The sequence below is a fragment of the Pangasianodon hypophthalmus genome, chromosome 14 (assembly GCF_027358585.1).
Source record: "Pangasianodon hypophthalmus isolate fPanHyp1 chromosome 14, fPanHyp1.pri, whole genome shotgun sequence".
Taxonomy (NCBI): domain Eukaryota; kingdom Metazoa; phylum Chordata; class Actinopteri; order Siluriformes; family Pangasiidae; genus Pangasianodon; species Pangasianodon hypophthalmus.
In genome coordinates this window covers 6368658-6384586 of record NC_069723.1, presented here as the reverse complement: position 1 = coordinate 6384586, position 15929 = coordinate 6368658, and the positions used below count along the sequence as shown (strand labels likewise).

At 38.7% G+C, this 15929-nt stretch overlaps 1 protein-coding gene across 2 annotated transcripts in view; it reads left to right on the top strand.

Annotated features, from left to right (window-relative positions):
- tyw1 (tRNA-yW synthesizing protein 1 homolog (S. cerevisiae)) overlaps positions 1-15929 on the top strand; it is a 66712-nt gene that overhangs the window by 22382 nt on the left and 28401 nt on the right. For both annotated transcript variants that reach the window (XM_026924831.3, XM_026924830.3), the window contains exons 9-13: positions 2845-2897; positions 3011-3129; positions 5948-6057; positions 9052-9229; positions 14080-14215. In XM_026924831.3, the coding sequence (XP_026780632.3) occupies positions 2845-2897; positions 3011-3129; positions 5948-6057; positions 9052-9229; positions 14080-14215 (596 nt within the window). The remainder of the gene's footprint in view (positions 1-2844; positions 2898-3010; positions 3130-5947; positions 6058-9051; positions 9230-14079; positions 14216-15929) is intronic.

The window sequence follows — 15929 nt, the reverse complement described above, 5'->3', positions numbered from 1 at the left end:
AAGGTGCATGCCTAACTGTTTGGTGGACTTACTGTGCTGAACTTCATAAAAAGACTGAATGGTTCTATGGGCACTCATAGACTCCCATTTCTTGTGTTTCGACATGTTTGGTGTTTTGACAGAATAAGCACTGTGTATGCAGTGGCCCATAGAGATGAAGGGCAAGCTTGTTCAACTGCATATATACATTATATGGCCAAAAGTATGTGAACACCTGACCATCATGCTCTTATGTGGGCCAACTACAACTGTTGCCACAAAGTTGGAAGCACACACTTGCATAGGATGTCTAAGAGCTTCCTTCACTGGAACTAAGGGGCCTAGACCAATTTTGTTTCAGCGTGACAGTGCCTCTGTGTACAAAGCAAGCTCCATAAAGAGATGGGTTGCCAAGGATAGTGCGTAAGAACATGAGTGGCCTGCACAGAGCCCTGACGTCAACCTCACTGAGCATCTTTATGATGAACTGGAACTCTGACTGGGTGCCAGGTCTCCTCGCTAACATCGGAGCATTCCCTCAGTGAAGATCTTATGGCTGAATGGGCAAATCCCCACAGCCACATTACAAAATCTAGTGTGGAGGCTGTTATAGCAGCAAAGGGGGGACAAAGTCCATATGAATGCCCATGGCTTATGGAATGGGATGTCCACAGACTTTTGGGCATGTTGTGTATGTATACAGTTTTTTCAGTTCACCAATCTTGCAAATAATAATGAAATAACAAATTGTATGCCTTGACAAATGTTATGTTTTAAATACTCGACTTTAGCAGTGCACAATCTTATGATGTTTATTTTATGTATGTTACAGTGGAATTCAAAATTATCTCTAGAAAAACGTTATATATGCCACTTCCTGAGTATTCAATATTTAGGCTTTGCAAGCGCTTAAAAAATTCTCAGTATAACATGCTCGGTATAACACATTTACATAAATTCTACTGGGACATCATGGCTAAGGCAAGGAGAAAGCTCGCAGTTTTAAATTACCTGCAGTGGAAAGAAACATAATGAAAACAGATGTGGGTTCATGCTCAGTGCAGCACATTTACGTAAATTAGTTATGATCTCCATTTGTTTCTCTGTGATAATGTTTGTACAAGTAACCAGTGATTGATGTGATGTGATTATTCACAAATAATCAGTAATCTAATCTGTGCAGTTTCTTCTACTTGCTAGCGGCTCATTAAATAGGCTTCACTAGTATTATGTACTGTATCATTTCCTATATCACATCCTATATCAGAAATGATGGGTCTATTTTCATCCCTGTATGTAATTTAAATAATTAAGCACATTGTACTGTACATAGTGTCTCACAGTTTCATACATTTTTTTTTTTTGGCCAAAACAAACTTAATCCTTGGTTAATATTTATTCAGATCACGACCACTGTTGTACTTTACAGGAAAGTACACTAACATAATTTCCATTACGTAGCAACAATGGACAAATCAGTAATTCAATAGCTCTCACAGCCAGCAAGTAAAAGCTGTAATAAACTGCATATGGTGAGCTAGGTACATGCATCAATACCGACTAAGACTAAGATACAAACCAGTGTATGATCATTATCCTCTCCTAAGTTTCTAACGTGTTCGTGTCCTCGATTTAAAAACTCAGCAAGTTGTTGGATCATGTTTCAGCTATGAGCTGTAATGTTTTCTCCTACATCACATGTAAGGGCTCCTCCTCTCACCGCAAAGGTAGGGGCATCATACAAACGATAAGCATTTTTACCCCCAGGTTGAAGCGGTGCTACGTCATGAAGACACTTTAGAAAACATCGATCATTCATGAAAACGTAGCTGCATACTGCATATTTCTAAATTTCAAACGAAAAAAGCTTCTGGCTTTGCTCGTCCTTAGGAGAAGATGGGAGAGAACATGGAAGGCAAGAAAATGGGTGCATGAGACTCTATTTTCTGTAAAATAAATGGCTCTGGGTATTGAGATACGCAAATAATCGGCTGCTCAAATGAAAATTTCTAATTTTTGCTACATCACATATAAGGGCTCAGCTTATTGGTTGTGATTTGAAAAGGTCAGTGTAAACTGGGTCACATTTGAATTTGAGTAAACTTCGAGTGCAGTGCCAAGGCATCAAATCTCTCTCTATAGGGAATCAATGACTTTGCTGACGCAAAGCGGTTTTGTTGCTGATCATCTGTAGGTGGCCTAAAAGATTTTATTGGCGACTGGTTAGCGTCTTTGTTTTCTGTCTACATGTTTAACTGCAAGCTAACTGTGTGTTGTGCTGGCAAGAGAGTTATATGATGGCTTTGTGCTGGAATTATTATTATTTTTTGCTGGTTCTGTCTGTGTTTCCACATACGTGCATTTTCCTGATTCTGAAAAGATCAACAGTCTACTATCTAGGAAAAATCTACAGCTAGATCAGGCCTCAGTTGATGTGTGTAGTTCAGAAGGAGGTGGGATTCTGAACATGGAGCGCACACTATAGTTACAGGATCACGGTGTGTTGCGTCACTACAAAGCCTGAAGTTTAAACAAAATGAAAACTTTTGATTCCAAGTCAATGGGAAGTAGGGTTTTTTCTTTATCATGTTGCTTAACCTACTTGTCTGCTGGTCAACTACTAAACTAAACTTGTCCACTGGTCAACTTAAAGTCATCCAATAGCACAGTCTAGGAGTTCAGGCTAGTGATGGGTCCACCCCTGTGTAGGGACAATTACAATGTAATGGTCAATTATGTAAGAGTTCTTTTAATAAGTCCAAATTAATAAGTCCAGTCTATTTGGGAATTAATAGTTATATGAACTAAGTGAATAGACTGATACATTTCTGTGTTCATGTGTTTTTTTTTCTTTTTTTTCTACAGGATATAAACTAATAGGCAGTCACTCTGGTGTAAAGCTGTGCCGTTGGACCAAGGTAGGCTTTATTTCTCTGTGATGTTGCTTTCACTTGCTGATTTGAAGTATCCTAAATGATCAGTGCCTACATCAAGAGGCGTATGAAATATTTGGTTGTGTAATTTTATTCAGTCCATGCTGAGAGGGAGAGGAGGATGCTACAAACACACGTTTTACGGCATTGAATCTCACCGGTGTATGGAGACCACTCCCAGTCTGGCCTGTGCCAACAAGTGTGTCTTTTGCTGGAGGTAAGCTGACATTTTGCTGTTTTATGATAAGCAGAGCAAAGGTACTAGTGGGTATATGTGATGTGCTTTTAAGTTTTTTTTAGCCAGATCTTGGTATATTTTTGTTTATATTCCCGTGCATAACTTCAACTTCAAGATCCTCAGTTGGATAATTCACTGTCATTATGATTGATAAGCTATGAGAGATGTAGATAGAAAAAGACTTGCAACTTCCTGCATACAGGTGTGCTAAATAGCTCAGATAGATGAAAGTGTAGCTGAAGATACTCTGACACTGATTTGTGCTGGCATCAATGCATAAAGCACAAGGTAGTCTTCTATTTTCCCACAAACGAAAAGGCCTCTGAGGAGGGCTGTCATGAAGAATCTGCAGATCTCTTCTGAAGGCTGGATTGAGAATGACTTGCCTTCCACCATGCAGATTCTGGGTTCTGAGATGTTGACAAGGTGTAAATGTGCAGACATGTTTCTGTAAACAAACACTGGGTATACACTTGATGGTATCTGTGCTTTCCTTCTTCTTGACGTCTGTTCAGGGTAGAAGGAGTATACAAATATGTAATATTATTCATTAAATGCTCCAGATCAACACGTTACCATTTTATGGCTTGCTGACGTCATTAAAGAGGACACATTCTATGCTTTAAAGCCATTTTATTTTAATAGGTTTTTGTGAAGGATACTGTCTATTGGAAAGCTGAGCTGATGCCAAGATGATGTTTTGTCAGGGCACAGTGATTAATACACCACAGCACTAATCTTAGCTTTATTCTACTCATCTCAGGTTGCTGTTAGTGTCCTACACTATTTAAGAGTAATACAAAAAAAACCTATTTAAATCATTGATACATTTTTAAAAATATACTGTTTGCTTCTGGGCTTTTTTTTGGTCCCTGCTCTAAAAGCCTCATATGTATTCCACAAGCAAGGGGCCATTATTCTTCAGATTCATTTTCCTGGATATATGTATTTACGGAATTAACGTTTTATAAGATAAAGTCATGGAGTGCAATTACTTCATCTAATTGTTGAACCGTTTTAATCTTTCATATTATTTCTGCCATTATAGGAGAAGTATTTGGACAGAAATATTTATTTCTCACATATGATTAAATTGGTAACATTTTTTTTAAGGCTCCCTTAACTGACATTATACCACAGCACTGTTGTATTCTCCAGTCTGATGGCTCAGAACGTGTTGATTAATTTTCTATAACACCACAGCTCTGGCAGTAGTGTCGGCTGTAATTAAAATCAGGGCTTTATATTAATGTGCTCATTGTAGTACATTATGGTTTCTATAATGGCTAATTCACAGGGCCTGCTAATGGCAGACACTCCATTTAAAACAAGGATTTAACTTGTTTCAAAGATGTTGCACAGCAATATTCATAACTCATAATAATAGATAATATATAATAACAGATAACATCATAATGGATGAAACGTTCAGTGTGCCAAACACTTTGAGGTGTGCTGTAATAGGAAAACAGCAGCTTTGTGTTGGGCATTATTATCCTGTAACAGCATGCACCATCTTGTTTTACTCTTCACTCATTTTACACTAGAGAACATGAACTTAACATTAATACTCCATAAAATAATATAATATTCAGTCCCTGATTTATCATTTGTTAATGTTACTTAATGCAATGAATAATATTAGTTAAAGAAACCTTAATATAAAGCATTACCAATTAAATTATACATAGCCCTCTGCTGTGAAGTACCTTCCTCGAGTGATTGTTCTTCTTCTAGTGATTGTTTTAAGAAGTAGATGAATATGACGATAACAGCATTCATCTTCTTGTCGTCTTATGTGTTTTCTCAGAGGAGAGAAAGAGCAAGGCATGCTCCTTGCCATAAATGCCCTTTCTGTTGATGTGAACAGAGCTGAAATGCTTGTCGGATTCTAATTTGTAAGGTGTTGTAAGGTGAGAATGAATCTGAGAGGAGCTTAGCTCAAAGATAAGTTTAGTCAAATTTTTTTTTTGGTAAAAATATATTTGATCTGTTTTATATTATCCATTGTGCAGTCTGGGTCAGGTCAGGTCAAGCGCACCTGATGCAACTGTTTCGGGGTTCAGTTGAACCTTTCGGACCAAAGTTCGTTTATCCTTGGGGTTTAATTTGTGCCTCCTTCCTGAACAAGCCAGTGCCTGTGTGATCCCAAGATTTTTATATTTGCATACAATTGTTTGTACGGATGCTTGTGGTACCTTCCGTTGTTGGAAAATTGCTCCTAAGGAGGAACCGGACTTCTGGAGGGCCACATTTTTTGTGGCTCTTGCCAGAGTTGCTTGGGTTTTCCCATGGTACAATATCAAGGGCTTAAATACAGCCGCAGGGGCACTCCCAGTTAAGTCCTAATAATGCCATTGGCCAATCAGAAGCTTCTAAAAGTCATTAAATCAGTTTCTGGAATCTGATTTAGTACATACAAGCTAAACATAATAAGTCTCTTAGCTATTAGTTTGAAATGATCTCATATGGAAATAAAGTAGATAACCTAACTGACTTAATACAGGAAACGCATGGAAACGTAACTGTACTAGCAACGTAAAAGTCCCTGAGTGTGTTATGAGTAAAGTGTCTATTGTGTATGACATGTAAGAACATTCCAGCACTCAGCCAGTCCTGAGATGTGACCCTCCAGTTCTCTGAACACTACTATCCTCGCTACCCCAAAATTGGATTTTCTTTTTGACCTAAGCTGTCTTCAGCCCCTAAGATGGCACCTTCCCTTACCACTAGACTACTTTCCTTCCACATTACACCTTGCTCACAGCTGCTGTTCTCTTGTATTTTCTCACCACAGACACCACACGAACCCCGTAGGTACTGAGTGGCGTTGGAAGATGGACCCTGCTGAGAAGATCCTCCAGGAAGCACTGGAGAACCACCGCAACATGATCCGCCAATTTCGAGGTACTTAGCTTTTCTGTGGTCTTACTTTTGCATGAAATGCATGAAAACAATACTGATTATTTATATCCTGTCCCAAAGATGATGTTTGACTGGAACAGCAAAAAAGAAGGAAAGCTGGAGACGTTACGTACATACTTTCTCTGACAGACAGTGGAGATATAATACTGTTGCCGTGGTTCACAAAAACCCTGAGGGTACCATTGTTATTGGATTGGGTGTAACTTCATTTCTACCATTTAACTTGAAATCATGTCCTTCAGCATGCTCTTGTACCCACACTTTTTCCCCCAGACTTTATTCAAAGGCAGAGGACAACAGAGAAGCTGTAATTTGGCTGCTTTCCTATAACATTTGCAAAGCAAAAAACTGATGATGAAACTATACATGGTGTAGAAAATATTACAGCTAATTGTCAGTGTTAAAAAAGATGGCCATATACTTGCAGAATCAGTACCTGTTTTGGTTGTTTCCTGTTAGATTAGATTTTATTTATAATTTCTTTTTCTTCACAAATACAGATTTAGTACAGAGCTGAGTGTGGAAGATGTAGCTGTCTGCCTGGTGTACACAATACGTGCAGCCCAGTCATTTATGTGAGCGTGACAAATTGAGGCATCGAGGTTCATAAAATGCAGTTTATTTCATACTTTCAATACCCAAATGAGCATCTGGAGCTCCATTACAGAGAAATAGAGTTCTGTTTAACCCCAGATAGGGACACTTTCCTCTTTGAGACCAGATGTCTGTGGTAGTGACTTATGAGAGAATTTACTACCTAACTGATGTTCCTTCCTGGTGATGCTGAGGTTGTTTTTGCATGGTTGGCTTTGTTATACCACTCCACAAGCAGCTCTGTTAAATAAAGCAAGTCGGATTTTTGATGCTTTTCTCTGCCTTATCTGACATTCATTGTCTGACATTTTCATCAAAGCTGACATGGACAGAAAATCTGAGTTTGTTCTGTCTGAACGCATGTGTGTCTCTGATTATGTAAGCATTAAATTTGAACGTTCTGGGCTTGGCCATGTTTGCTAAAGCAGGTTTTAGTTTGATGAGTGGCTCTGTTACAGAGCCTGATGATAATCACCCTTCATTCAAGATAACTATAGGCTTCAGTCCTTTAATGACAAGCTCAGTAACAGGGCATTGTTGGTAGACGATGTCAAAGCAATCGGTCCTTTTTTGCCAAGAAGACACATAAAGAGACATGGCAGGAGAGAGAGAAAATGCAGATGTCTGATGCAGTCTGTTTAGACCCTAATCACTCCATGTTACTAGCCCTGCTTCATAATAAAATCTTATTCTGGTTTTCTTTGCCTATAAGGACACTTCATTTTATAGGCTTCATATATCTCTTAGTAAGTTGTGTATAAATGTTTAGGCAAGGCAAACCAAACTAAGAATTTCTGCCAGATTTACAGAAGTTTCAGAAATCTAATGTTTGTTTTTGTACTCATGTGCTATTGTTGATGAAAGCCAATCTGCCGTAAATAAGCAGGAACGTGCATGGCTGAAATGACAAGTAAATGGCAAAAAAAGACTTTTTTATTGTATCACATCTGTGCCAATAAAAACATGCATTATTTAACAGCGTAACAACTTGAAACTTGGTCAAAATCTGGAGCCAATTTACAGAAAAGGTGAATTGGATGTGACCTAAGTGAGGTGTGATGAGAATGATTTGACATGAAAACTGAGGAAAAAAATATCTACTATACCTGTGTAATCATGGGCACCATGCACTGCTATTTTGTTCATTCAGTGCAAAGTGTCTTAGCACCTGTTGGCCAGAAATTTCTCGCACACCGACGCGCCCTCTTCAGTGCAGTGTCGGAAAAGCAGAAGGACATGCGTCATAGGAAGCAAATGATGGCATGCACCACACTAGAGAATATACTGCACATTGAAGCTTGAGACATACCAGATTGGTCACTTATCAGTCGCTTAGAGCTGGCTCGAATAATCTGTTGCACCGCATGAGCAATTGCAGAACATCCTCCGTTTATATCGCGCCATTTCTTTTTATTCGAATCACTGATCTTATTTGCCTTAATTTATGGATTTATGTTGGCTTGCTTTCTTTATTTTTTTCATGCTTATTCTTTCTTTAGTATGTTATTTAATATGAAATGGCAGGGTTTCACATAATTTTCATTAAATATATATGTGTGATATAAATACTTAAGATATTTAAACTTGACAGCGTAATCCGTTTATAAAAGTGCAGCAACTCATTGCATATTATATGATTTGAAGCCTATCAATCAAGGTTTGCATTAATTAGTCTTCTAATGTGTAAATCTACACAAACTCGGGTGCATGATTGGGATACGCTTGCTTTTCCGAACTTATGGGATTTTTATGAATACCTAATGTCTTGTGTAAATGCTCCTACAAATGATTTACGAATAAACCCATTTGTATCCAGTTTGATAAATAAGGCCCATTAACAGAGTAACACCAATTTTGAGTTTGGCGTCATCTTATGTCCAAGGTGTAGGACAGGAACTGGAACCTTTTCTATCAGGTTCTACCCACTTGGGTCACTTTTTTCTTGCTGCTAAGCTTTTTCATTAGGACCCTGGAGCTGGGCTTCTGTAAAATTGCCTTTAAAACACAGGGGTGCCAGCATGTACAGTTTTGCCCATTTTTGACCCTTTGCTATGGTAATATGGGAGACACTTGAAAACTTTTTCTGTGAACTTTGAGTAAATGCCAGGGATGGTGTTTAAACACCTGGATCCCTGGATACACATTTTGGAGACCTTTAACACAGAGTCACATGATGATCATATAAAATGGATCTGTTCATGGCTATCAATCCCTGGAACCTTCTCATTGAGTTCTGCGATGGTTCTGAGTGAATGTGAACCCTGGCATTTAACCAGAGTTCATGGTTTTTCTTTCTTTCTGATTTTGTTAGCAATGTTGGCACCTCTGTCTACAGACTTGTCAATCTTCATTGTTGTTAAGCTGTGTGTTTGTCTGTGTCAGGCGTCCCAGGAGTTCGGCCGGAGCGTTTTGAGGAGGGTTTGGCGGTGAAGCACTGCGCTCTTTCTCTAGTGGGCGAGCCCATCATGTACCCGGAGATCAACTCCTTCCTGCGTCTCCTCCACCAGTGCCACATCTCCAGCTTCCTTGTCACCAATGCCCAGTTCCCTGAAGAGATCAGGTGGGTTTCAATATTCAGTGTAATCGCTTTTTCTTATTGGAAATCGGGAGCATTATGTAAAATAAGAAAACAAGATTTAATAGTTGAGTAAATTTCTGTATAATATTTGAGTAGAATTTTTGCATAGTACACAGTTTGCTCTTAATTCCTTGCACAGTCACATTCCATATGCCTAACACACCATTGCAAAGTCTCACTACGAATATCTCATGTGTTGTCTTAAATTGGGTGTATTTTGGAGATGCTTGAGTACATTGTTTAGGTACTGATTACTGTAATGCATTGAGTGGTTTCTTTATTGTAAATTATAACTCATGATTTCCCCTGTGTCAGCAACACGTTTGGAGACAGAGCCTCTTATGATGATGCAATAAAATAGATTGATGGTCATCATTTTAGACTAAGTCAGGGTCACGGATTAGATGTTTAAATTTCTATTTAATTTTTTTTCTTTATGCTGTAATGAACAAAATGTTTGCTTTTTGGATTCTACAAATAATGTGTTGTAGTTTGAGATGTGCAGTCAGTATACACTGCCTAATTTGATGATCAGAAGCCAGCAGTCACATGAATATAGTTGCAACCTGAAAGCAGCAGGAACAGCAGTTACACAGAGAATAATAAGCAGTGAACTGCACCGGAACTGCTGGCTTCTGTTCTGTGGAGCCACATGCAAAACTCCTCTGCTAAAAAAGAAGCAAAGAGATGTGCATCTAAAATTTGCGCATAAGAATTTAGACAAATCAGAAATCTTTTGGAACGAGACGAGAGAGAAATAGAACTCTGGCAATAATTCAGCTCGTCATGTTTGGAGAAAGAAGGTTTGCAAATATAGTCCCCAGATCACCATATTCACAGTGAAGCAGGGAGGTAGAGGCATCATGATTGGGGGCTTTGGGAGGGAAAATTAAAGAAACTGAATCTGGGGAGAAGATGGATATTTCAGCAAGACAGTGACCCCAAACATACCAAAAATAACTCAAGACTGGTTTCTAAAAAAGCTGGTGAAAGTGCTTGCATAGCCTTGCCAATCTCCTGACTTTATTTATGGAGTGTTTTAACATTTAACATTTAACCCTGGGGAATTGAAGAAGCTTTGGCAGGAGGAATGGGACAAAATTAAGCCACAGTGCTGCAAAAAGCTAATTATTTCTTACCGTTGATGTCTCAGAGCTGTAAAGTTTTGTTGATTTGTGGTATCGGAATACTTTTTTTTTTTTTTTTTTTTAAATCTGTTTAGTTTTTTAAACATATCTTTGTTTATGCTTTGTTCCATACAAAGTCAAAAGACATTATGTGTAAATTTGAAGTTGATATATGCACTGGAAGTTATAGTAATAACAAAAACAAAAGTGTCTGTATATTTATTTCCCCTCACTGTGTCTATTTGAATTTTTATTGATAATGATTGTTGGATCTTGCTCACTAAGAATTGGTGATGGACTGCTGCTTCACCACACGTCTGTGTCTATACTAGTTGTGTAAAAAAAGTAAAACAAACCAGGGCATGCTGTTATAGGAAATTAATCAATGCCGGGGCAGTGTGATGTGGCCCAACGCACAGTGTAGTTACTGTTAACACCGTGATGTTGATTAATTTTGGGAGTACATGTCCTGTAGTTTTTTATTCCTTTTATAGTACAGAAATTTAACAGAAATACAGTGGATATAAAAAGTCTACACACCCCTGTTAAAATGGCAGGTTTTCGTGATGTAAAAAAATGAAACCAAGATAAATCGTGTCAGAACTTTTTCCACCCTCCGTGTGGAATTACAACATATAAAAATTAACTGAAAAATAATCAGAAACATTTTAGGGAAAAATAGGAAAAATAAAAACTTATAACACTTACAACAATAACCTGGTTGCATAAGTATGCACACCCTTATACTGATACATTGTTGAAGCACCTTTTGATTTCGTTACACCACTCAGTCTTTTTGGCTAAGAGTCTATCAATGTGGCGCTTTACTTAGCAATATTTTCTCACTCTTTCTTGTAAAAACATTCTAGATCCATCAGATTGTAAGGGCATCTCCTGTGCACAGCCTGCTTCAGGTCACCCACAGATTTTTGGATGGATTCAGGTCTGGGCTCTGGCTAGGCCATTCAGAAACATTGATCTTCTTTTGGTTAAGCCATTGCTTTGTTGATTTGGATGTATGCTTAGGGTCACTGTTGCACTAAAAGCGGAAATTTCTTTTCATCTTCACCTGAAGGTTTTGCACCAAAATCGACTGGTATTTGTAGCTATTCATGATTCCTTCCACCTTGATAAAAGCCCCAGAAAAGCATGATACTGCCACCACCATGCTTCACCGTGGGTTGAGCTTGGATGTTTTTTGTGAGAAAGGGCTTCTGTCTAGCCACCCTACCCCACAGCCCAGACGTGTGAAGAATATGAGAGATTGTTGTCACATACAGAGAGTAATCAGTACTTGTCAGATATTCCTGCAGCTGCTTTAATGTTGCTGAAGGTCTTGGCAGCCTCCCTGTTAAGTTTTTGTCTTGTCCTTTTATAAATTTTGGAGGGACGTCCTGTTCATGGTGATGTCACTGTGGTGCTCCATTTTCTCAACTTGTTGATGATGGCCTTCACAGCCATCCATGGTTCCATGGTACATGTAATGTTTTGGAATTTTTTGTACCCTTCTCCTGATCGATACCTTTCGACAGTGGGACCCTGTACAGGCTTCGTAAGCTCTTTGCAGACCATGGCTTCAGAAGTCAGATGCAACCAGGAAGATGTGAAGAAGATCCTACAGAAACAGCTAATTTTATTTGGGGCGAATGACAAGAATTTCACTGGTGACAGCTGCATGATAATTACTTTTGAACATGAAATTGTATGTGATTGGTTCATTCTGAACACAGCCACATCCCTAATTATAAAAGCGTGTGCACACTTATGCAGCCGGGTTGTTGCAAGTTTTTTTTTTTTTAATTATTTTTCCTATTTTTCCCTAAAATATTTAAATGTTTCTGATTGTTTTTCACTAAATTTTTATATGTTGTAATTTCACTATAATTTGTAATTTTTTCCATCACAAAAACCTGCCATTTTAACAGGGGTGTGTGGACCTTTTATATCCACTGTAGACTGTAAAAGGCCTTGCATAAGTTGTTACTATAGAAACAATAACGTATTAGAATGAGTACATTAATAATATCCTGTAATTTATGTTGCAGCTGGAATTATTGTCAGAGCCGCTGTTATAGACAATTAATCAACACCTTGTGACCAATCGGAATCAATAATTCAACAGTGCTGTGGTATAAAGTGCTTATAGAACACAGTATTATGTATAGCAGTATGCACATAATATGCAGTTGTGTTTATACGCTGCATCTTGGCGTGTGCTGGAACTGAATCATGTCCTCCAACTTAAAATGCGTGCTCTTTTGAAGCTTTACTCTGCCTGGGGCCGTGCTGATAAGTAACATTCAGCCATAGAATTGCAAATCACTGCGCTACCTCCAGTCAGCTTCTCTTTCAGTGTGTATTTTTTCACTATCCTTCTGTATACAGTATTAACTGCATGGCCTCTTCTTCCACAGCCTTATAAAAAATACATGCTCACCCCAGATTGCACAGCCCTGTGCTGTGCTGTGATGTGAATTGTCGTACGCTTTGTCTGGACTGATTCACAGGGATTTCTGCCTTGTGGATACATGCTGGGACACGCAATTCTCCTACGTCCCAATCAGCATGCAGCATGGTAGGGATACATGTGACTACACTCAACATCACAGGAACAAAGCACTTCTGTTTTTCATGGTGTCAAACATCCCTGGAGTGCTCAGAAAGAAAAAAAGAGAGCTGCCAGCTCAGTGAGAGAAAGGATGAGCCGCACTATCTAGTTTTGTCTTACAGCTTCATATTTTACTTATCTTACCTTTGAAAGATACATCAACTCACGTGTATTCCATTTATCTTACAGGAATGATGAATTGCTTTCTTTGTAACAGTTGCCTGTGAATCAGAGACACTGGATCATATTCATAGTGGTGTATTGACTACGCTTTGAAGTGCTTATTATCTACATCTTATACCAACCACAGTGCTGTTGAATTCTCAAATTTCAGAATTTGTTGTGTAATTTTCTATAATAGCAGTAGTGCTAGTTGTGAGGTATCTCTCAACTCAGGTATGTGTTAATCTCAGGTATGTATTAACACACTTGCTCTAATACATTACTGTTTCCATAGGAACAACTTAAAGAGGAACTTGTATGGCTGACATTGCACATAAACGGATCAAAAAAAAATCATTGATACGGTGACGTTTTCTGTGAGGAGACATTATTTGATCATTTTTGGAAGGAGTCTCCAGTTTCAGCACTTCAACAGTCAGAATTAAAGCTGTAACTTAAGGAAAGTGTTCAGGACTTAGTCATGTAGTTTCTTTCTACTGAAATGCTTCACTCACATACATCTACACTGGCTGGTTTCTTGCTGTGAATGTCACATTTTTTTTTATAAGAGCAACACACGTATCTGTCATCTTAATGGAATGCACTGGATAAGTTCGAGAGCTGCTTTTTTTTTCTTGCCACATGGCTTGCATTGCAATACGTTTGGGTTTCTTTTCCACAATGATGACCAGGCCAAAAATAAATCTGCCACACATCTTATTGCTTCCCACCTCATTTGGGGTCACAGACAAGAAAAGCAACCAATAAAAGCAACCAATAAAAAATACCACAGAACTTGAGGTCATTGAAAGCTCAGTGGACTTGCGTACGGAATGACAGTTGGCGCTGAAATCTCTGAAAAGTTGATGGACCAGGGCTTTGTGTGATTTATTTTCCCCCCCCACTGATTTTTCTCTTTTTCCATCTCTCCACAGGAGCCTGGTGCCAGTCACCCAGCTGTACGTGAGTGTAGACGCCAGCACCAAGGACAGTCTGAAGCGCATAGACCGTCCTCTTTTCAAAGACTTCTGGCAGCGCTTCCTGGACAGTCTCAAAGCCCTTGGAGAGAAGGTGAGGACTGGGTACACTACTAAACTTCAGATACGCAGATAGAACTGAAACGGCTGCCACATCTCCGCTTAAGAGTGCACCTAAATACTACAAAATAATACAGCTGTGTGAATCTTCTTGCCACTTTGAATACTCAGTGTAATTAACCAAGTATAAGGCTGTGTGTCTTATAAATGATAGATGAGGACTCTAAAAGCAGTTTAAAATGTTAAAACTATATGTCTATAGCTCACATTTTGATTCCTATTAGAAATACTGTACAAAATGACATTAAGTGGGTTTAGTCTCTAAGACTACATTTTACAACAAGGGAAACACAGCAGCCCTGCTACTGTTCATCTGAACTCTCACACTATGAAATTTCTCATGAAGTTACTCACTGAAGTTTTGTTCTTCAGTAGTCATTCTTTTGTTAGGCTACATATTTTCTCCAGGGCTCAGCAAAGGTCATTTAATTTCCTCTCATCAGTGCTGCAGACTTGAGGAAAAGTTATGCATGCTTTCTTATTGAAGCTGTAGCGCCTTCGTGACCTGTCTGCTTATCCTGAGTTCCACAGAGTTACTAAAGAATTCAGTAAGGAATTTTTATTCTGGGAGGAGCTTGCCATCAATGGCCAGTGATTTTTATTATTATTATTATTATTATTATTTTAAAGATTGCTCTTCCTTGCTCATGTCCTGTGCTTACTGAGAACTCATCTCAGGGTTGTCTTCAGATCATATGAGGTAAAATCTCAGTAACCCTGCTGCGAGGAAGCGTAAATACAGCTACTATTGAAAAACTCGACAGCTCCTGTGGTGTGTGGGAGGCTTGGGTGATATTAAAAAATATTGTCGAAGCCACAGCAGGAGGCGGGATGCCAACAACCCAGATCTATCCCCCACCCCATCCCTCTCAAGTTTCTTCCCCTTCAGCCTGTCGTTCATCAGTTTCTCAGCAGGTTTATATATGCTAGAGCTAGATTTATTACATATGGAAGACATTTTCCCTTTGTCTAAGAGAACTGTTCATGTGTTTGTGTGTCATGAACATTTCTACATCTGAATATTAGTGTGTTCAAGAAGAAGGATAATGACGGCTGTCCTGGAAATTAGTAGTTTTATATCAACGCACACTCGTTTTAATTTTGAAAGCTAAATGCTACAAGCTAAAAAGGGTAAGCTCACTGTGCTTTGAGTATCTTACATTAATGAAGTCCTACTATAAGATCATGAGGGAAGTTTGATGCATGCATATTACAGTTAAAACATACACTACAAGATTATATCCTGACGTTAAACCCCTAGCTGCTTTTACCTGTTGAAGCCGCATCTTTTTGCTTGGATTTGTTTACAGTATGACCTTTCGGGGAGTTTTCCAAGTCGGAAACATTATTACTGTAATTCTGACATGTGAATGCACTACAAGGTTTGCAGTCCTACTTCACATGATTTCCAGTTGCTGTTTTAAAAAAAAAAAAAACAAAGCCGAATGATAGACATTTTCTCTTAACGCTAAGACACCTGTGCAGGTGTAACATACAGTGAGAGAAGACTGCATTTGTCTAAATGCTTTTAAACGTGCATCTCTGTGCCTCCTTTTTGTGTGTAGTGTCCGAATAGAGATGATTGTGTTGTAGTTCATTGCTTATTTTTCTCTGCGTTACTGTTGTTTTCGCTGCTTTCAGGTCGTCCTGCAACTCTTTTTGAGTGACTGTTAACTTCTCTCTTATCT